The following is a 24,126-nucleotide window of genomic DNA, read 5'->3' as shown; positions in this document are numbered from 1 at the left end:
TAATTGCCCCAAAGCACTTCAGAAACAGACACAGTTGTGAATGCTTTTGTGAGTATGCAGGTACACACAGATAACCCTTCCTGTCATCTGAGCAGATCAGAGTGATTTATGATACTTTCTGTGCCATGATTTTTGGTTTGTAGCTATTTTATATGCAATCAAATGTATTAGCATTATCATTAAAAACATTCTGATGCAAGAAATATATTCTGATGCTCTCATAGTGCTTTTCAATGGCTTTTCTCTTCAAAGAGAAAAATAATGAAGTCTAACAAGCACCATGGTCCCACCATCTTAGGTACCTTGAGAGCGCACAACACACACCCATCCTAATCCCTCCCATGCTGGGGTAGGTGTTGATATTCCAACCCGCTCCCCACATGCCAACACCTTGCCGATTTAGCCACCGGTTTGACCGACCTCCTTCCTCCCTGTCCATCACACACAAAGCCCAGCCCGGTTCAGCAGGAACCCTCGGCAGCACTGGGGCTGCAACCATAACTAGCCAGACCCTTCTGGGCCCTGCAAGAACATACTGTAACGGGATGCAAGAGCCTCAGCATGAGAGAACTGACTGGGTACTACTAAGATACACCCAGAATTAAGCCATCAGTTGCAGTAACTTTTTAAAGTCGTACATCCTACCAAAGGATTTCAAGCAAGAAGCAGGCTGCTTCTCTTGCATCAGGCGTAAGGGACAACTCTGTGTACACTGCAAAGCAGGCCCGCCGTGATCAAGGAAATGTTGTCCTAGGAAGTGAAAAATCACTAAAGTGCCTCAGATTGAGCCTTAATTTTAAAATCAGTCCAACTGAACAGTGGGGAGAGGAAATGGTAGAGATGGTGAATAAAACGGACCTTACCCCTTACCTCATCTTTAGCACCTGACTTCTTTAGCAAAGCTGTTTGTGTGTCTTTTCAAAACAGGACTTCCTTTTTTGTCCAGAGGACCAACTATGTGTTTGCACTTATGTTTTTAATATTGTATTAATTACCAGGGGTATAATTTTAAAGAGGGTATCTAGATATCAGAAGACAATATAGTTGCACTTAAATTTGTCAGCTGTGCAGCAGTTTGCCCTAATTTTAGATTAATGGCTCTGGAGACCTGTTCAGAGAGCGAGACAGACTTTTTAATGGAGAAAATCTGAGTTCCCCTGGGATCCATACTTTTTTCAGATTCAGTAAGAAATCCCAGTGGCATTTGCTGAAAGGATCCCAGGATGGAAAATGACATCTCTCTAAGAATTAGTGCTTCACATTCTGATGCAAGTTCTTCAAATACACTCTCCCTCCACAGACATAACTTGCTACCTCCTCAGGTTTTCCAGAAACAAGGGAGTGAAATGCCTCCTCTGAATGCTCCAGACCAGCACTGTGTGCCAAATTGGAATGAAGGAGCGTGAATCTATATAAATAGATAAATTATCCACCCAAAACATGTCATTTAAAATTGAGATGCTGACACAGCCTTAGCTACAGTACTGCTAAGCAGAGGCCACATAATTTTTCAATTAAATATCCTTGTTTCTTCTTCCAGAGAAACCTCTGGAGAAATGTCTCATTTGAGGGCAGACATAGACAGAAAGTGACTCTGTCTGTCGGCTCCCAATTAAAGGCTAGGGAAGATGGATTGGAGGCACAGCCATCACCTAACAGAGATCAGATATCAACAACGATTTACGCAGCCAGACAGATACCTATTCAAGTGAGGAAAAAAATAATACTAACAGCATAGGAGACATTACTTTTCCTACTCTGTCACCACTCACTATTCATCTGCTCTTCAGCTTCCCAGGTCCTGCTCCTTCCTGCACTCTCCTCCTCTCTGTGGCCCATCTAGTGATGCTTGGACTGACTCCTCTTCCAGCGAATTTTATCTGTCACACACCTTTCATCACACTAATCTGCCAGGTTTTTATTCAAAGACAGTGGTCTACCTTTCTGAGTTCCAGGTCTTATTTATTCTAGTAGAAATATGTATCCGTCTTGCATGACTTCTGCCTCTTGTGGATCTCTTTATTTCCCAGACACACTGAAGGATCAGTGTGGGTTTGCCCTCAAAAATCCTAAATGAAGCAAAATTGTTTCCATTTTCTGAACAGCAAGTAAAGAATTCGCCTGCAACAATGTACCATATATTCTGTATACTTTAGGATATCAAAATCTGCAAGATATAGGCCTAAAGAAAAGTAGATTCCCTCTTCCCAGAAATATTTTGGGCAAAGATGTTTCTGGTAGGAGAAGAGTAACTCCACAGTCCTCAGAATACATTGACCTAGGACCAACCAAGCGCAATTTGACAATTCACTACTAGAGCAGCTCCGCAGTTGGAGGCTAATACCCTCATCATGATATAAGACATTTGGGTCAAGGATCTTAAAACTTCTAATCCTGCTGAGTACCCTCAGCTCCTATGGTTATTAATGAAAATTGAGGATGCTGAGCACTATTTATGAAACGATCAACCTATCACACAGAGGTTTTGCACCCTCACTTCTCCCAGTGCATTTTGCTCATAGGAATTTTTGGTCCTAAAAATGTTATTTTATTTAAAGCAGGAATTCAAAAATCTTCTGGGTCCTATTGAGAGAGATCTAAAAGATCTTGCCTGTCTGAAGAAAAGAAGTTTCTACTTGTCAGTTAAACAAAGGAATAACGCACAGCCTCCTTTATAGTGTGTACTTTACCTGTCATCCAACAGCCCATTATCATGTCACGGCAGAGTGCACTTTTCTACAGGTCACTTTGTTTAAAATGACATGGATAATGCACATGTCAGCGAGCTGACAGTCCCGACCGTCCTTCAGAGATAAAAACCGCAAGACGAGCGCCTGTTCTTATCTGGGGTACATGCCTTGGTCTATCATCTAAGTCAGGCAGAACATGATTTCTCTAGAGAGCACTTTTTTCATTTCCTGATTTTAAGAAAATCAAATAAGCACCATTTGTCTTCATCTGAATATGCTTGACCTGCTCAAATGATGATGTCTCGCATTTTATAACAGGCTACATATGCTGAATTCAAATTAACAGCAGAACAAGGCCTTTAGATCTTTGCCTAGGCTGCCAGCACAGGCTGAATAAATATGCCAGGGTTAGCTGTCGTCTTTTAGAATTGGGCCTGAGCTACAAAAGTCAAAGCTGGGTCTGGGTCTGAGATTTGAAAAGCACTAAATTATTAGGGATATTTGGCTCTGCACTTAATCTCATTTCATTACAGGGGAAGACATAATAGAGATCACAGAGATGAAATAAACATCTGGATGTTAAATCCTTTCCGCACAAGTACTGGGATATTCTGTGGGAGGTACAATCTTGAGTCTCTTGTGTATCGTGTTGTGGAAACTACCCTGAACTGGCACACCACCACCATCCCCAAAAACTGCCTCTCTGCCTTCTTATATAGAGGTGCTGTGAGAGAAAAATACTCCGAAGCTGGCAGAGCTTCAGCTCCGCAAACGCAGCAGTGGCAGGAAATTACACTTCTGGTTCTGGGTGCCATAAACATAGGAGCTGAAATTCAGTTTATCATCTTCCACTGCGTAAGGAACATCCTGAAAATGAATAATCACTTCACAGGATGGAATGTAATGGTAATGCATTAAAAATTCATATCTAAAAGGGCAGGTTAATATTCTGTGCAAAAACCCAACAAAACCTCCCCTTTCTGTCGTCACACTGATTAACTCCAGTGATTAGTTCCCTTATGAAAGGGAAATCACTGCAGTTCAAAGTAAACAGTGGTTCCTTAACATAGTTAGCAAATTATTAAGTAACATGAAGAAAAAAAAATCTCTACTTGGGAAATCACTGGGAAAGCTGAAGGACAAAGCTTTGGCGGTCATATGCAGAATGGTTTGAAAATTTCCTTTGCCTCCTGCTACACAAATTCTGTAGAAAACTGATTAAATTCATAAAAGGTGATTTCTGTAGTCATTGTTTCCTTGTAGATTTTACAAGATACTTGTTCTTTTCTGTTGTATAAGCTGCATACATACAAGCATGGCCATCTCTCTTCTTCTTGGCTTGACTTGGAGCTAGTTAACAGAACCACTCATGGAACTCTAAACAATTCCATGTTATTACAGGAACAATATTTTCTGAGAGTACTTTACCCTCCCCCATCTTCCATCCCACAATTTATCCAGTGAAAGAGGAGGCAAAAGTGATTACGTTATCAAAACGTCCCTTAAGGCTGAACATACAAATGAAAATCACAAAATCCAACCTGGAAATAAAGAAATTAGACCACTTTTTCTGCAATGATTGTTTCATTTTTGCCAAAGTAGTAAGGTGGATGTTAGTCTGTTCACAACATAAAATAAGACATAAAAATGTGCATCAGTGTGAATACTAGTCTTCTAAACAGCGTTAGAGATCAGTGCCTGACACTTTTTCAGCACAACATTCTTCCCTTTTTCCACTTAGAAAGCCAAATTTATTGAGATAATTATCAGCAAGTTGTGTCACTTGACTTAATGTACAGTTTCCAAATTCTGTTTCTAAAAGAAAAAAAATATATATCTCTCTCTCAATCATAATACTTCAATTTGAGTTTGAATACCCTTGCCTATGGAGAAGCAAAACAGGCAATAACAGTGGCAAAATAACTTACAAAGTGCAAATGTGAGGGTTACAAACATGTCTGGTTGCTGTTAGAACTTCCCAAGGGAAAATGTAGCCATAGAAAGGGTTGGCAGTAAGACTGGTGTTCATAAACAACCCACAAAACCCATGGCACTGATATGCTTGAAGATTAATTGTGTAGCCTCCAAAATAATTAAGAGTACTCTTCCCCTTGGAAGTCTATTCCAAAACCAAATTAAAGGAAACAAAGTCTTTTCTTTGTATAGAGATGCTTTAGATCGATCCAAAAAGAAACTTTGAATAAATAACAGAATAAGAGAAACAAGTGAATCCAAAATATCCAACTAATTATTTTTGGTCCCATACTGATCTCCTTTCTTACCTTCTCTTCTTGATCACTGTCGCTGTCACACTAAAACACAAAAAGAGAAAAAAGAACAGGTATGAGAAACTTGCTACAGCAAAAAGATTTCTGTGAACAAGATGGCTGGAACACTCTAAACCCTCTGGCATCAAATCTGGTACCTTTAGGAAAACGTTCGATTACTGTACGGGAGGGAATTTTCCCCCACACTCCTGTTGAAGATGATACATTTGTATGTTTAAATTATGAAAAAAACTGCACTGACATCAACAAGACCCATTTGCAACGCCCTCTGCTAGTTTAATTCACGTGCACAGGAGCTGATGGTGTATTTTTTAGATTCCAAAACTGGATCAGGGAAGAAGAAAAAGAGTATTGGAGGGTTGTTCTGTTTTCTTTTGATGGACAGTATTTCTCATGCTGCCTGCCAATATCTCGGCTGCAAAGACTCCCCCAACAGGAGGGCAGGGAAACGGCTTAGGCTGGCCTGTCCCAGAAGCAAAGCAGTTGCAAGGTGACCATTCTCCTACCAAGAGCTACTTGGAGGCTTCACCTTATGTCTTTGTTCACTGCTGCTGAACTAAAGAATCCAGAGACCACAGTGGAATCAGGAACATGCCAAATTAACTGACTCATTGACGTTCTCTGTAATTCAAGAGTAGCCCAGGTATCACAGTAAACACTTACAATACCCTGCCATGTTGAACGGTAACACTAGAAGGTCTTGATGTTTATTAAGTGCCATTGCTCGATTTTTTAATAACTTTTACTAATGCAGAAATACAGCAGGACTAGATGAACCAAGTTTGAGTACAGATAAGCATCAGAAAACAAAAACACAGTTAAATTTGCAAGAATTCAAAAAGTCTTGCTGGAAGCAGGACTGTAAGGGCCATGCAACTCACGTGCACCCAGCTTTGATTCATGCCACTTGACACAGATTTAATTCATCCCACTTAATTCTGGGTAACTATGGAATGGTCATACTTGGCTACCTCTACAGCAGAAGGACGAGGAAAACAACTCTTTGTGGTTGGTTTGGTTTTGTTTTTTTTTCCTAGAGATCTGAATTGTCTCTATCACTCAATATGTTTCGAAGGAAAGCATTAGATCACCGAGCAGGAGAACCAGGCTTCCCTAAATCAATGACTGGCATCGTGTTATGTTGTTAGAGCAGACAGTTAAGCCCTTTATGCATTTGTATCCTGTTTAATGCATCTTTGAGTATTTTCATAAGACAACCAAATTGTTTTGAAATTAGTTATACTTTATGAATTCCAAAGGTCAACTATACAGTGGGATGTGAACGGACAGCCAAATACACCCACAAATGTATGTATTTGATCTCTACAAATCATCTTCTGTGTGTTCTTTAATTACAACTTTTCTGTTTCACTGGCTTTTTCCTCGTCTTCATTGGTACACGGGGTGAAAAGGTGCCTGCCCCACACCAACGAGCTACATACTAACAAATTAAAGCTAAGAACTATTTCTAGGTATGCTCAAATAATTTAAAATGACGCAAAGATTAGACAAAATTACAATCTGCTTTCAGATAATTCTAAATAGAAATGGAAGTGAAATTCATTTAATAACTGAAATGATTTATATAGCACTAGTTGCACCTAAATACTCCGGTAACAAAAAAATGAGAGGGAACGTAGAGATATGAGACAGGTTTAGCTTGAAGTTTGAAACCCTCACACAACGATCAAGTTCATGAACAACATGTACTTAATTGACAAAAGGAAAACCGCACGTTTCTACAACAGTATGGTATTTATGTAAAGCATTCATACCCTTCCCTGTGAAAACTATGCATTTTGACTCCAGCATGACTACATATATGAGATTTTGGTATGAGGGTGAGCATAGTTAAGTACGTTTGTGAAGCAAAGCCCTACGTTTACAAAAAAGCACGCACTCACACGCATTTTCATCCATGAAGACCACAGCACGTCAGAAAGATCTCCCATTTACTCTATCTATTATACAGTTGGAAAAATTCAGCTTTTGGGCTACAGCACTTTCTTCCACTGCTTGGTTACAGCCAGGAGGCCCCAGTGGTTCTGGGGTCCCTGCGCTGTGTGCTCTATATGTTAGGGTGTACTATAATGTATGACACATCTTATACGTTTCAAAACAGGGAGCTCAGAACCAATTGCTCCGTTTGTTTGTGTCCTTTGTCTACCCTCCAGACAAACCCCAATACAAGTCCTGTAATACCTGGATCCAAAAGGCGAAAGAAAGGGGGTAAAAAGCGCAATGATTCCCTTTTAGCAGCAGGGTTCAGAGGGTTTTACCGTGCCATCCGCTCTCCCTACTGGGGCACATGCACATGTGTCCTGTGACCCAGATCTGCAGCCTCTCCTTCCCCCACCATTTTTTGTCTGGTTCAAGGAATCTCTCCTCCACTGTGGATTAAGTTTTTCCCAACTCATAAGCTTGGAGCTCAGGGGTTTGTGTTTTCTGCATTGCAAGTACCTGGGGAGCAGAGTACTTGCCAGCAGTAACATCTGAATTTGCCAGCAAAACAGTTACCCACATCCGAGTGCATGCGCAGAGAAAGTGCACAGAGCGATGTCGGTGGGAAGTTATTTCCATCAAAGTGTTAAGCCTCCTGCTTTCCGACAGTCCAGTTCTAATTTCAAGGTCCGCTTAATTCCACATCAAATAATTACTGCTATACCCAGAAGCACCTTGTCTCCAGAGTTAAGCATATGGCGAAGGACTGAGACCTACTGGTGTCCATTATGGAAGCAGCACGGATGCCAAGCCGATTAAAAATGCTCAGGCTCCCTTCACAACATGCCCAGTGACTGACAGCTTCGCGATTTGGCCAGTCACTGTGGCTGCCAAAAAAGCCTCTGCTGCACGGGGGCCCACATGGCACTCTGAGAAAACAGTTCCATTCCTGGTATTAAATTCCCATACTGACCCGAGGACTTTGCTGTGAGCTCAGCAGGAGCGCACCATCCAATTTACAGCTCCATCCTCCAGAGCCCTCAGTGCCAGCCTCTGGCAGAGACGAATGATGGTCAAACCCCTCCAGTTCATAAATTATGCAAAGGCAATAAATGCACTCAGCAAACAGCTCCTAACGTTTGCCTAGCCTGGCTCCAGATACACTTTGTAAAATGCCAGGAGTCCTGCGCACACAAGGCATCTATTTCACTCATAAAGAGGTTTTGTTGGAGGGGCATGAGGGGAAGGAGACCCACCGTCCAGCAGCGCCGTCCTGTTCCAATAGTCGAATTTTATGGACAAGCTATATGAAAGAAAAGAAGGCGAGACAGGAGAAAAAGGGCTTTATGCACTGCATTGGGGTTATATTTACGTGCAGTATGTATATACGTGTATCTTTGTGTGCGGGCATACACACTGCATGTGCATGTTTTGCACATCCATGTTAAGCTCAGTTTTCCCTCGGGATTAAATATGTGGATTTGCTCTGGTTCACGGAAAGAACCAGACAATTTTTGTGCAGGGGTAACCCCAAAAAGCCTTGCAGAAGAAATGAGAGGTTTTTTTACTCAGGCTGGAAACTGAATGGAAGCAACTGTGTGCTCTTCCAATGGCTGAGACTACTTTGCTGTTCAGGCACTCTGGGCATTGCATTTGCACACACATTCCCCAGTGGCCCTTGCTCTGATGTGCTCATTTACGTTTTTGGATGCATTTTCTTCCCAGAGGTGCTGAAGCACAAGGTGTTTCCATCTTTTACAGGCTTACTGCTAACCACTTCTGGAGAACAGGTCCTGGAAACCAAAGCTGACAACCGTGAAGTTGATTATTCAGAATTACTGGTCAATTTGAAGACAAGTCTGCACTGCTTGCTCAATTCCTCCAGCATTTTTCTACCTCCCAGGGCCACAGAGAAAAGCAAAATGATTTAAGTGCTCTGTGGTTCTCAGAGCATCAGACTGTTCTGGAACTGAAGTGATGCAAATGCTTTATACTGGCCTTCTGCTTTGGGCTGAGTTTCAGTATTTAGCGCCTATGACAAAAAGGTAATTTTTCAGTCTTCTCCCATGTCTCGTTTCAGGAAACGATGGCTCTGTGCACACGCTGCATCGGAATAGACTACAAATAACTGGGAATCCAAAATACCATTCAGGGGTAGCATGACCTGATTTTTGGATAACTTCACTGGAAGCTGTGAGTGATAATGTGACAAATCAGGACAAGGAGGCTGCAGACACATTTTACACCTGAACAGAGGCTTCTTTCCCTGATTCTCAGGCTGAAGTCACTTAACTATCTCCACACTGCACACCAGTCGTGACTGATTACAGTCACCCAGGGCCAGGCTTGAGACGAGCTCAGAGCGAAAATTCCGAACGCTGGTCCACATTATCAGAAACCCGCCCAACCGAGCAGCCCTTAGCTCTCATTTAGGCACTGAAATGAAAGGCAGATTAGCAAAACTGCTGAGCACCCACAGCTCCCACGTACGGCCAAGTTTTCAAATGAGCATGGCACAGAATGCTGTCAGACCTTTTCAAACCACAGCCCGATGGGCCCCTCAGCAGAAGAATTCTCAAAATGGCTATTTAACAATTGAGAAAGTCTTGTACTGGGCAGAAGGGACTCTTAACAGTTTTCCCAGAGGACCTAGAGTACTACAAACTAAATGCAAAGCAAGGGACATATAAAGCTCACTGAACACCAGCTCTACAGATACAATTCTTAGAGGACCTATGGAAACGTTAAGGTTGCTCCTAATTTCTACATAATCAAGGGCAATAACAAGAGCAGACTGACAATGGCTTGCTCAAAGTGGCCATAGTTATCACTGAACCTTTCTAAGACCTTTAATATCTAAAGTGTGTGGGCTACCAGCCACCAAATCACCTGGCACACACGTGCCAAGTGCTCAAGCCTCCCTTTGCAGTTTCTGCAACTTCATGCTCAAAAAGCGCTTATCAAAATCCCTAATGCACAAACGCACATTTTCATGTGTGTGCTGCAGTCAGAATTCAGTCATTCCTCAAATCAACCCCAGGCGAGGAGGGAACACACAAACTCGTAAGGTCATCTTACCAACAAAAGAAAGCCTCAGCTTAAACCTTCTAAATGACTGTTATCAGTCCAAGTTGCGAAAGCGTAAGATGCGTTCCCTGCGATATGGGGTGTGCACACACATAACCGCCATGGGAACTGGGAAAAGGACTTTCCAATTGCCATCTGAGGTTTAATTGCTGCTGTTCTGTAGAAGAAAAGGAAAACTGAAGACGGGGCTACAGGTTACTTGTACCTGCCAAATGCCCTGCCCCAGCTGGAGAAAGAGCAAGTTAAAATGCACAGCACATCTCCCACAGCACCTGCAGAATGAGACTGATCCCAACGCCACATTCCACAATCAGACACCCTATGTGGTTACAGCTATAATTTGAGCCCATTTTAATAGCTTGAGAGAGTCTGGTCCAAATCAAGCTGAGTAAAGGTCTGTGCCACCTCACCAGCTCATTCAGGCTGAAGCAACACTATGGATTTCTATGTACCTTGCTGATTGAACACATTCTTGTGCAGAAAGTGGCAATCATTGAATATATCATGTACAATGACATTGAGGAGGGCATTGTTCTCTACTCTGCTCAATGGACTTTGCTGGAACAGCTATTTCATATCTTGGATCCATTTATCATTGCCACCAAAGGAGTCAGTGCTGCTGAAACGCCAGCACTGAACAAAGTGATTCTACTCATCTGTCTGCTGAAAAGAAATCTGAAGAAAATGAGGGAAAACCCAGACCTCAGCCATGTTCACACTGACATTTACAATATTCTTGTCCATCTATCCAATGACAAACTGACAGCGCTGGAAAGGGCAAAGATGATATTTTAGCTATACAATTAGACCTTTGCTTCCAAGAAAAAAGGGAGAAAAAAACATCTCCTAGATGAAAGGAGACACAGACAGGGAATAAATGGGCAATTTTCTAATTGATGAAATGGAGACAGGCAGAGTCACAAAGAAACTAAGAGCAAGAATTTAACTTTTTTTCTTTACCATCTCTGACTTTGCCTGCAAGTAGCATTCAGCATGGAGCTCCTTGCCAAGGAATCTTATATATAGCATCTCGCAAATTGGTTAACATCACAGTCTGCTTAGCAATTCTTCACCATTATCCACAGTGATTCACTGTAAGGAATGACTCTGAAACAGAGATGGTCTGAGAAGTTTAAGGTCTGCTTTCTCAAAAGCTAAAATTACGGATTATTCATAGAAAAGTCCCATTTTACACAAATTACCTTAGTCTGGAGAAAAGATTGCAATGTTGACCTTTAATCTGAATTCCATTTTATCCAAACTACTTCACTTCAGATGAAATGTATCAGTCTTGGACATTTAAAGTTATCTTGGCCCCTTACAGGAAAAATATTCAGAACTTAGAACCACTTTCAGCTATAACTCTTTTTAATACCTCACTACCAGGACTTCTATGATTGTTTTATATAGCAAAATGACACAATTAGTGGCTCCTTTCAGTTCTACCACCAACAAAACATTGGTTTGATAAAAAAGAGTTGTATTTCGACTATTAAAATGAAAACACCAGATTGCATTACTATCCATGCTGAAGATGATCCTCCTTATATTTACATAGGATGTGTATAAATCCTTGGCGACTGGTGGATGGTATACATACTGCTGGTAGACCACAGGCTTATTTGTAAAGCAAAGGGGGATTTCACTCCAGAAAGACAGCTAAATGTGGGTCTGATTTTGAGGTTTGGTTCTGTTGTGTCAGTCCCTGTATCGCCAGGGCTAGCACTCGAAGGGGAAGGCTAGCAGCTCTGTGTGAACGGGAGAGGCTGGGAGGCTCCCTGGGCACGGCTGGGGAGGCAACAGCGCCTGCAGAAGCACAAAGCCTGCCTGAGGGCTGCCAGGGACAGAGCTGCAGCCCTCTGTCCTGGTTATCTGCCCGGGGCTCCGTCTCACCCAAGGGAAACATGCCACCGACATCCGCAGGCACCTCCAGGCACACCCTCGGAGAAGGGTGTAGAGAAGCCAGCCCTGTAAGAACCACATTTTTCTTTGCTCCCTGGAAACTGAGCTGAGAGTAAGTTATTGCAGTTCTTGGGAAAGTGCAACTTCTCTCCCCCGGTTATCACTCCCAATGGCTTCCTTATGGTATCATTGCTCAATGATCCCACAAGTGCTTAAGGCCCAATCCAGCCATCCCCAAAGAACGGGACGATGCTCCCCACCAACGGCAGTGGTAGACTAAATGGCCTTTCCAGATGTACCATTAGAAAGCTAACGATGCCACGAGTTACTCAGCTCAGCATCTTCAGAAAGTGCCTGCTGTAAGCCAGGCATCTCAATTCCACTAGACTAACTGGGCACCAAGCAGCTGTTGGCCACAAACACAACTGAATCTTAATTTTAGGAAGCCGTTCCCTTTCGTGACAGAAGGATGAACTCCCTGCCTCAGTTCCTCAACGCTCTGTGTGAAAAAATGACTACACGCCTTTGTCTCTGGGACTCCAAATGTACATCTGCTGCCTCCCTACCTGCCTCTCTGGCTGTAGACAATCTGCAGTATGTATGTGTCCTCTCAACTGATAATGACAATTCGCAGTGTGTAATGTCATTTTTACTGTTTTTTCAACTGATAAGTACTTCGTCAGGCTCCAAACAATAAATAGCAGTAAAAATATAAAAATTTACATTTATACTTGTGGACTAAGTCAACAGCAAAGACTCAAACTAAGCAGCGTTTAATGAAGTCAATGACTAATACTGCATTAGCCAGTGTATCTGTATAAGAAAAGACTCCTATTTTTCAGAACTCCTGGTCTTAGCTCAAGAGTTCAGTTTGGAATTTGAGTCTTCCACATACTTACAGGCTAATGAAATCAAAATATCCTGATGGACAAGAAGCAAAGCATGTTACGGGTTAAAATAATACAAGAATCTATTTTTTCCACTGTGTTGTGATCCATAAAAATCACCCTGAGCCTTTCCTCTTTCTTCTCTGCCTGTGAAGCCAATTGCTTTGATTGCAGTGATATGAGCTTGCTGAAATGACTTGCCCTTGCTTGTGAAGCAAATGGAACATGCTAATAGAACTTATCGCATTACCGGATGCAAAAGTGCCATAGCTCATTACTTTAAGATAAAAGGATATCATTGCAGACGGGAAGCAGAATTGACTTTCTGAGGCCCGACTTGATGATGATTTAATCAACTGCTCTCTTTCACTTCTCATCTCTGCGCCTGTCGGTTTCACAGGTGCTGTTAAATGAGACACTCAGAAAGTGAGCGGAGGGAAAGAAATTGCTGTCATTACTTTTCAAGAAAGGAGGTATGCAAATTTTCGACAGAAAGATTGCGTTCATAATGGGCCTGGTAAAATACAAGGATCATGCTTGACAGGTGAGGGCAAGTCATTTGTACATCCTTAAAGTGAAGCAACCATCCTCATTTAGAAATTGTGCTCGATAAGAGAAGCTACAAATGAAAACCATGCAATGGCTGAGAAGCAGCAAGCAAACCTTTGAAGACTTTGCTATTGCAGCTCTGCCTTCAGCAGGTGCCTGGCGTGCCTTCACACATGCCTGTTCCTAACTGCCAGATGGCCAAATTTTGACCTCAGTATCTCACAGAGAACTCCTCTTAAATGTTGTTTTTTTTTTTTACTGTCAGCTTTACATTCACAGTCTGGGGTCTGAGAGTTTCTTCCTTTATTCATCACTGCCAGAAATAGAAATTACAGGACAAAAAACTAAGTGAGGGTTGAGTTAACTTTGAAAACAGAATCAATAGGTTGGAGGCAACAACGTGCTTTCTTCTGCCTGTAACTGAGTATTACAGATCTTGGAAGGTCCAGAGCTTACGGTTCATACAGCCAAGTCAAAAGTAAAAAGAATAATCCACAAAAAAGGTTGTAGCGGGAAGCAAAGAGGATGAAAAGATGCTTCTCCAGGGCCCAGAAGGAACCTGGGGTCCTGTGTGATTGCAACGCGAGAGGAAAGGGCAAAAAGAGAGTAACCAAATGTTCTATTGACCCGACAGAAAAGTTCCGATGTTCCAAAATTAGAAGTTAAAAAAGCACAATAATTGAGATGATGAATTATGTACAGGCTAAAGACACTCTATAGATCTCGGATGGCTATTGAGCTGTTTGGGTCATTTTAAATGGGGAAATGAGAACTACTAAGCTTTTATTGGTGTCAATCAGGTTTTCAATCAGAGATTGATAGTCAGCCACAGCAAACAGGTTCCTTGGGGACTGCACTGTACGCAATGGATACAGTAGTTTGTCATAAAAATGTTGACAATTTGTCTCAGATAACAGCATAGCACTTAAATAGAATTAATGTCATGAATATTTAGAATTAAACAAGAAATAGCTAGGAAATACTGCCGCAAAGGAAGCTTGATACAATGGAAAAGGATTTAAATAAGAACAGCCACTGTATTAATTCCACAGATAGGTGCATTTTAAGAATTTAAAATATTCTTTCTGAAGATACACAGTTTATCTGTATCAAATGTGTCTATGTTTGTTTATGAAATGCAGCTATCAGGTATCTTACTTGCCCTTTTCCATACGTGTCGGGTTCTCAGCCCTCCACATCTACCTAAATAATAGTGACCCAGTAATACTCTTTGGATCTCACTCACCTCTCACCAAAAATACTTCATGGTAGCTTGAAAAGCAACATGATGGAGGAGAGAGAGCTTTGGGCTAGGACTCGGCAGATCCACCTCTGTCACTGGCAATCAGTATCGCCTGGGCGAGCCACCCAGTCTCTTCTATAAACCCTCTATTTTCCATCTATTCAGGCTATTAAATGGTATGGTCCTTGGGATCTGGTTACTTTTCACTGTATGTGTCTATAGAGCCTGCAGGGTAACAGGGCGTTTGCCTTAAAGAATTTTGGTCCTAGTAGATAGAAGAAACGAAGAAGAAGAAAGCATTAAGACTTGGATCAGGGCCTAGACACATCATGCCTAGTTTCAGTACAGAACTCATCTTCCACCTACCAAATGGCATAACCTAGAGCAAATTACATCATTTCAACTGAAAATTATTTTTATTTTAAATTACAGTAATGCACATAAAGAAGCAGCAATACATTATCGATAACGTTGCACAGGGGTTGTTCTCTTTTACAGGCTGCAGCAACTCTGAGCACAAAATGGCTACTGACACACACATGAAGAGAGAGTCAGTTGATTTGCATGATAATATAGTTGCAGAAATAATATTTGAAACAAAAAATAAAGAATAAAAAGCCATCTCTTCTTTCACAAACAACAAAAACTCCTTTAGCTTTTGAGCTCTGTATCTTTACATTAGACTAAGCAATTTAAACTGAATTGTATAAATAATAATAATAATTCCCCAAACAAACCAAAACAATTGATCCTTAGGGATAAGACCTTAACAGCTGAGCTATAAACCTCTGAATGCTGGATTTTAATGGATACTAAAAAACTCTTAACTAAGCCCTATAAATATAACCTGAAACAAAATGATTTGTGTAGTAAGCTGTTTGCAAACTCCCATAAATGTTCCTCATTGTCATAATGCCAGAAAAATAACTCAGACTGTGTACTCAGCCCTGTAAACGGGCTTCTATGCTGTGGTTTCATTCCTTTTCCTACTCTCTATTTTATAATTCATCACTCGCACCGTTGTTACATATTATTATTTATTGCTGCCTTTATCATTTTTGTACAATTTATAAATTTTCTGTGCTAGACCTGAGGGAAGAGAAGGATTATTCTAAATCTACAGCAAGTAAATATAAATTTCAAAGACAATGGCACACTTTGGCCTGCCTACCTCAAATTTCCTGTTTTGACATAAGTGATGCTATAATTTGGAATCTGTAATCTCTTATTAGGAAATGAACGCATTATTTTTTTTTTTCAGAATACTGCAATTATAATAATTGAATTTAAAACAGGAGTTTCATTTCTCTGTTTAGAGGTAAGCGTAATTGTATATCCCTGATTTATCAGCTGGACTCAACCATTTGTTATTCATGAAATAGCTGGGAAAAAGTCAGAATATTGGTAGTCAGGGGGACGCTATCCAATGGAGCATCCACCGCTGGGGCTTCCTCTTCATGGACAAGCAGTGGCAGAAGTGCTACCTCGGCGTGTCCGACCACCCCCCTCAGGTATGGGTTAGGCTCCAGGCTGGGCTGCTCCAGCTCTCTCTTCCTGAGGACCTCTGGAAATCAGCCCCAGACCCAGCTGTGCCTCCTCTGTTTGGGATAAAAGCTGTTACTCTGATATCGCTTTCCGTAGCGCTGCACCGTGCAAAACCCGTGCATGGCACAGTGCTCGACCACGTGGTTACAGGAGCTTCAGGTAAGACCCAAACCTCTGTCTTAGGAGCCATTCTCATGTATAAATTATTCACCGTGGAAAACCAGGCCCTCAGTTTACCACCAATACACTCCTGGCAAGGATCTAAGGAAAATGGTTGGGGTTTTTTTCACTGCTGCATTAACCTACCACCAGCGTAAGGTGATAAAACCTCCTGTATCATAAGTAGTATGACAGGCTCCATGGCTGTTATCAGCAGTTGACAAACTACCTGGCACAGCCAAGGCAAGGTATTGCTTTTAATAGCTGGCTGCTAGCACAGTGTTCAGAAAAATTATCCTTCTCTACGATAATGCAAGACTTTTGCCAGCAACAACTGTGTTTAAGCAGGACAGTAGCTGACACGGCATGGAGTGTTGCTAAGACTGCCCGTATGCTCCTTTTCCAGCTGCAACGGCACTGAGATTTCACACTGCCAGGAATTGTGTCTTCCAAAGGGGAACCCCACGGAAGGGCCAGGAGACATCCTGAATGTAAAACACAGGATTTCCCGTTGAACCTTTTGTCAAGAAAGAAGGGCCATACCGAAATAGAAGGGGATGCATCTTGCAGAACAAGTCTGCTTGGGAATGTGGGGAGCCAGGGAAGGCCTGGAAGGAGCAGAAGCTTCATGTCTGATCTTTGCAATCACTGCTATCCCACAGGAAAAAAACCATACTAGATTTCTGTCTGCATGATCCCAGCAAACCACCTGCATCTTGTGCAGCATCCATAAAGGATTTTTAAACTGCTCAGCCTGTGCTGTACAGTTCTGAGACAGATTAGGTAGAGCATGGAAATTCATCTCTTTCTCCAGAGATGCTCTCTATGAATACAGAACCCTGGAATTTCACAAGGGACTTTTTAGAAAGGTAGAGGCTCCCTATATTTTATAGATGGTAGATGCCAAACGATTGGAATTTTGATTCTCATCTCTTTTGAAATTTTAGTAAAGAGGAAGGCTATGAGATTTCAAACATGCTCTCCCCACAAAAACCTCTGCAGGCTTTATCTTCAATCTAAAACGCAAGTGAATAACAAGATGCAATGGCTAAAAAGCAGATAAATTTAGACTGGTACATATTTTAAAAATGGGGAATAATTTCTTATTTTTCAACTTAAAAACAGGGCAGATTTTCCCTAACTAAAAAAATGTAATGAAAAATTAAAACCTTGCCTAAATTTTGTGCCCTTTTTCAGTCAGAGTTATTGTACTCAAGGCAGTGCAATTAATTAGTGGAGATCATATGGCCTGTGCTATACAGGAGGTCACAGCAGATCATACCCTCATTGCCCCAAATTATGTGAATTTATAAATCCCTAAACATCCACTTCTTTCCACTCTTACTTCCATGGCTAGCTCGTTAGTGCTTTGGACTCCCTATTATCCAGCAACTCAGGCCAACTCCATCCAGTGTGAACACCCCCTCCTGTGCTGGGACAATTCCGAAGGGCTGTGGATGAGCACTGAACTTACTCCTGAGCCAGAAGGGTTTCTCATCTCCCAGGAACAGTGGGTCTGCCAGCTTGTACAACGACTTTGGTGTTGATGTTGTTGCGCATGTTGAGTTTTAGTCTTGTTCACAGGACTCATTTTTATCATGCTGCAGGAATAGCACTTCTTTAAGACCCACTTCAGCCTTGCTTGACTAGCTTTTTTTGTATAATCAATAAAAAAAGTCTGCTACAAGAGGACACTGTGATTTACAAATACACGAAAAGAAAGGGAATGATGCAAAGCCGCTGGTATGGATGTGAAGGACTGTTGGGAGAGGGAAAATAAAAAGACTATGAGAAGAATCTGAACAACCAATTTAATCTTTGAGGAAAATTCAGCAGAGCTTTCCTGCAGCAGAGCTTTCCTGTGTGGCAGCTATCATAAAAAGATGCAGGAGAGATCTACAGGAAATTTAATACAAAATCTAAGAAGTACACCAATGGGGTCCTTCAGAGAAAGCGAGAGGGAGGGAGACAGTAGTTTCTCACAAAGCATTACAGAAGCTGGCCTTACATTTTCCCTCAGAGCTCCTAAACATAATTATTAACATGCAAAGGAGAGATGTTAGCAGATACTCTCTGAATGGAGGAACACTTTGATACAGGCTTCAGATTTACCAAGGACTCTCCTCCCCTCCATACCCAACTGAAGAGAGCTTAAGAGCACATGTTTTCTTTCTTCCCACCCACCACACTTACAGCACCTTCCATCACTTCTTGTCAATATGTGCAAACCTTGTTTAATTTAGGCTCTTCAGCATTGCTGCTGAACGAGGTGGGTTTATTGCTGTTTCACCAGTGAGAAAACGAAGGCAGGCGAGGACGGTGCCGCGCTGGACGTCACACTCGGGAAATAGCCATCTCTGAGCTCCTGTTCTGCCACCACACCTTACCACAAACCTTGTCTCCCCTAAGCTCTGACCTTTTCTCATAAAAAGAAGTGCCGGAAAGCAGCAGGCATAGTACAAGGCACAGTAACACAGTAACAGTAGCACAAGGCAGAATTTTACAATGGCACTGCAATAAAGAAACAGAAGACAACTCCTATCTTTTTGTCTATTGAAACTAAATCCATGCTCCAGCGACGCTCAACTAACACTACCCAATGGGAATATATGCTTGTCCCCACACAACCGGTAGGTAATTCACAGCTGGAAGGACTCAAACTGTACAGGACTCTACACGTTTACCGACACCAAAGACAACGACCCACTTCAACTAGAACAAATGACCATGAAGTGAAGGGAAACCACCTCACTCTTGAAGAGGAGGACTCACTGCTTCCCCTCCTGGGAGGGCTGGCTTCAGTAAGTCGCTCATGTCTGCCATGTGCTGACAGCAAGAGACATCTCTCCTCCTTCTCAAAACTGGCTTTGAAGGGACATACAAGGGTATTTCTGAGCTGTAGATTCTTTTATTCTTTGCACTCCTGCTTTTAATGGGAAGAAATAACCAGTTATTGTGATGCTTCTGGGCAACTAACTCATACTTGGAAAAATGAGCAAATGTAGCCAAATGACAGAGTGTAAACAATGCTCCCTGAACTACCAGGGACATCACACTCAAACACCCCGTGTGCAGGCATCTTCCCGAAGCCTCGTCTGCCCCTAAGACCTCAAAGGGTTAAACCTGCAAATTGCCTTGCTGTGCTTCTGGGACAGCATGAAGGATGGCTGCCATTGCCACGGTCAGATATGACAGCGCCAATTTGATGTGCTGCCATCAAGGGCCTTCTAAGAGCCGAGCGCCCTGATGGTTTTGTGATGCGAACAGTCGCATCGCAAAATGGTTTTCCTCTCCCGCTGCCTCTGCTTCCATCTGCTGCTGGGCCGAGGCACAGCCGGCTGCCTGCCTGTCACAGCATGTATTAAAATTAGCTGGGGAGGAGGCACTCAGTTGTGCTAATTACATTTTAATCATTGGAAATGTGTTGGCAAATCAAGCCTTGATTGCCATCTCGGAGTCTGTCTCCTCCAGCAGAGTGAAGGGGCTGTCTGCATTAGCCGGGGCCTGCTGGGCCCAGTTCTTTCACAGAAGATAGAATATGGTGCCTGCTGGCCCACCACTGAGACTGCTTTGGCACATTATTAAAAAGCCACAAGGCTTGTTTCAAATCATCACTGTGTGAGCTCTGCTCATTCTCACATCCCTGGGTATTCCAGCCACTTGGTACTTTTAACTATATCTTTAGTTTACCTTGTGGGCTCAAAAACAATTTTGCATGCGTGGGTGGAGGAAGCCGGAGCTATTTTGCAGCTCGTAGGGTTGGGAACGAAGCTGGTTGTCAAAACGCCTTCCTTGTCAGCTCTAACACTGCACCCAACAGCAACCCAAAATAACTGGAACTTGCACAGCCCCCACCTCACCAAAGGAAGGTTCAGTGCAAGTCCTGGTTTGGTCTGAACAAAAGTCCCTTCCCGTTTAGCAGGTCAAAGAAAACCGAGTCACTGATTGCTCTCAGGCCAGCCAGGCTTGTAAATCACATTGGAGAGGAACAGAAAAAAGCATGAAGGTCCCCTTTGTTCCTCTGACTAAATGCTCACATGCAGATCCTAAAATCAGCACATTGGATGAGTGTCAAAAGGATGAATTTTCAAGCCCTTTCGCCAGCCACATTTGAAATAACTTTTTTAAATTTTTTTTTTTTTTTAAATCAATACAGGAAAACTTCCAGAGCAAGCAACTTGAACCAAAAGCAAAAGGAGCCAGATTCTCTCAAAGGTCAGACCAGGCAGGCTAAACAACACCAGCAAACCTCCTCCCAAAATAAACAAACCAACCCAACACTGTAGATATTTAGAAATCTGAAAAATTCTCCCTCAAATCTCTCTTTTACAGCATGCAAATACTGCCCCTAAACTGAATCTTAATATTATTAATACATAAAACTATTCCCGTTGCTTACAGGCAGCGGCAGAACTGGGCTCCTAAGGTTGAATTTTCAGGAGCGGCAGGGCCAGACTCCCAAGGGTTCAGCACTGTGTAAAGCCAAATTTCTGAACAGCTTGATTCATGGTAAGACACCTAAGCAAGTGGCAGATTCCCAAAGCGCTCAGCAGTCGGCAATGCCTATTGTCACCCTGGAGTTGAAAGTTCTAAAATATCTCACTAGACTAAACACTTTTGGCAGCCGGAACAGCTCAAGGATTCAAACAGGAGGGAAGTACTGAAGCTGCTAGCTTCAGCCTCGCTTCTTCCCTTGCTGGTGCAGGTGAGAGGAAAATGCGGCCACTGAGTGGAACATTGCCAACATTTCTGGTTTGGTATTTCTGTGCTCCCGCATACGTGGCGGGAGGGACCTGCAGCAGTGGAGACTCAAGCACACGTAATCCATGTATCAGCTTCTGACCTCTCCTGAAATCCCTGTAATACTCCCCCTATTAGCACGTGCAAGTGGATTTTTAGTTGTTCATTTATTACACCTCAGACACGGCCATACAAAGGCGTGATAAAGTTATAAAGGCTTGAGTAGCCAACACGTTTGTTCAGAATGAAAGCTATTTTTACAGCACCTGAGAGGAGGCAGACTTTGGTGGTTTCTTTCTTTCTTACACAATTACATTGCCATAGAATGTAATGTTTTCATGACTATCATATAATGGAACTTAAAACTGATCATTTTATAGCCCTAGCAATAACGGTAAGGGTTTGCAAATACCATAGAGAGGCTATGGTGTCCTGTCATACAGCTGTATTGCACAGATTGAATCTGAAAAAAAAAACCAAAAACCAAAGCTCTATGTGTGTTCTAGGATAAAAAAATATCCAAGTTATTAGGCTGGGAAAAAACAGAAATTAAAATCTGGCCGATATACATTAAGACAAACAGGGTCAATTAGTTTACTTAAATTGGCTTACTGGAATATTTTTGATCTTGTTTAACTTGAGAGCTTTAAATTTAAATTATCTCATCCTTTCTTGGCATTTTTAATATGAACATTATACAAGAAATATGATTATTGCACATAAATGAGACACAGTTTTCATTCAGCACATTTAATTTCTGCCTTTTAAATAAGGAATAAGTATATTTGTATTTGCGTGATGGCTCCAGTGGTCCCAACCACCAATAACCGCACTATGGAAGTTCTGTCTCCAGGAGGTCTGTGATGATACAGGTAGTGATTCAGCTGCTGTGACTAAGGTTTTGTGCATGCTCAGTTATTTAGCATCACTGCTACACTATTTATTTTGCACTCTACCCAACTCAGAAATACTAGTGTCCTATTTCATTCATAAAATCAAACTTTTTCCCCCAAACTCTATCAAAAAGACGACAGGATCTGATGCCTGTGGGTCACAATGAAACCTCAGGACATCTGAAGAATTGTGCTGACAGGGAGCCCTTAGCCACTGGAAATTAGCCAGATCATTCCAGTAAAAACAGGACAGCCTCTATCAGACCAAGCAGATGTGTGCGTGGCATGATGCCCCTTCTCACTGAGGGCATGCACGATGTGTGCGCTGCGTGGCCACGCAGAGCAACTGCAAACAGGGGTAACAACACCAGCCGCTCAAGCTTCAGGCCTGATGCCGCACAAGGCACAGCAACGTGACAACCAGCCATTTCTCCAAATGCAGGTAGCAGCCAGTTGCCATGAAAACACAGAAAAAGCCACAGGACAATCCTAGCTTTTCCTGACAGATCCTGAAGGTCTTCCAAATAGGGCTTAGTCCTCTCTCTTACAGTGGAAGTGGTCTTCATTATTTGTAGTACAAAGACCAGGGCCAGGGGGGAACCTGTAATTTGGGCAATGACAGAACATCTGATTAAAATCACTAGAATAAGAAACAGTTGTACTTTAGCTTTCAGTCACAAAATTTAAGGAATACTTTGGTTATATTTAAGATCTGAAAGAATGCAATACATATTCCCCTCTGCCCCCCAGAGCTATCCCTTCTGTCTCCATTACATTTGTGAAAATAAAATTCTTCTCATTGCTGAGTATTTGGTGTTTACCAAGGAGAACAAGTGTGATTGTGCATGGCCACTGCTCTACGATGTGCTGAGAGAGGAGAAGGGAAGGGTACAAGGTGTACAAAACTAGCTTTTTCAGGGCCAGACATAAACCAACTTTGTCAAGCTTTATTTCTCCATTTAAATGAAATTAATATCTATATTCTTCTTGTAAGCTCTCTCCAATGGAAGTATTTAAATAAAGGGGCAAATGATACTTTTAATCCTTGACAAGGATTGCAATATACCAACTGAAGCAGAACTTCCAGCAAAATGTACTGGTCCTATCCTGAACCCCTTGTTCTGTATTTGTTCAGTGCCTACTCCAGCAGAACACGTGGCCCTTCATTATTATTTTTAACCCACAGAAATAAATCGCAAAGAAATGCTAGTGAGTGCCCTAGAGTGTTTAGGACCCTATTCAGCTGGAAAATTAGACAGCCTCCCGAGGCACATGAGCCCTGAAAGGCCACAGAAGCTGAGCAGGTCTGTTCAGACAAAAGGTCAGCCAAGCACACGACCAGGAGGAGATAAAAAAGAAATAAAGAGCCCATCTTTGCCTACAGGTGTTTGTCAGTCTCCATTCTCCTGCCCTACAGTGTTGCCTTGGAAGGAGGATGTGTTCCTAAAATACCTGGGGACTGAGAAGGGAGCTGTCCTTTAGGCTGTGGCACACAGCAGCCCTTAAGCTTTCAGGACCACCATCCAGAGGACGCGGTATCTGTAGAGGACATGGTATCTGTCCCTTGGCTGGAGAGAGCCTAAGGAGCCTGCTATCCACAGAGAAAAAGCAGTCTTGAACATGCTTCTCCTCGAGACGCCCAACCAAAAATCTCTCCTTGGTATTTAGTAGAAGCAAGTGGAAAATGACACAAAATACAAGTAAGGAAAGCAGAAGAAACACTGAGAAAACACCTTATTTTTCACATGAAGAGCAAACGATCCTTTCTCTGAGGCCATCTAAAGCTAACTCTTGTGACAGCTTTTGCTCTCCGTCTCATCATTCAGTTCACACACGACACAAGTTATGTTGCTAAACATCATCTACTTATTTCTACCCTTCATGCAGTCCTTTCTGTGGACGTATTTGTTCTGGCTGCTTCTATCTGGAACCACAAAGATAGCTTGCTAAAGGTAAATTAAGGAATTATCCATGGGCATTACTAAAAAGTGGAAACGAACCCCAAATTTGCACCTCCAGCATTACTGTTACAGAACCGTCCCTGCTGCACCAGCCACACACTGGAAATACTGAAGCACCACGTGTGTAGGGTGCTTTTACTGAGAAGCACACTGAAAAATAAGCTGCTTCCCATCAGCAAGTACATTCTTTATCTTTAGTGTAACATTTATAAAGCTTGTTCAGGAAAAAAATGTGTTAAAT

General features: G+C 42.2%; 1 protein-coding gene across 6 annotated transcripts in view; it reads right to left on the bottom strand.

Moving 5' to 3' along the window:
• The window catches only part of AUTS2 (activator of transcription and developmental regulator AUTS2), a 790,836-nt gene that overhangs the window by 236,468 nt on the left and 530,242 nt on the right, over nt 1-24,126 (bottom strand). For all 6 annotated transcript variants that reach the window (XM_056353128.1, XM_056353119.1, XM_056353138.1 and 3 more), the window contains one exon: nt 4,973-5,002. In XM_056353128.1, coding sequence (XP_056209103.1) covers nt 4,973-5,002 — 30 coding nt within the window. The remainder of the gene's footprint in view (nt 1-4,972; nt 5,003-24,126) is intronic.

The sequence above is a fragment of the Falco biarmicus genome, chromosome 1, assembly GCF_023638135.1.
Source record: "Falco biarmicus isolate bFalBia1 chromosome 1, bFalBia1.pri, whole genome shotgun sequence".
Lineage (NCBI taxonomy): Eukaryota > Metazoa > Chordata > Aves > Falconiformes > Falconidae > Falco > Falco biarmicus.
Note: the sequence above shows the minus strand (reverse complement) of the source record. Positions and strands in the feature narration are given on the sequence as shown.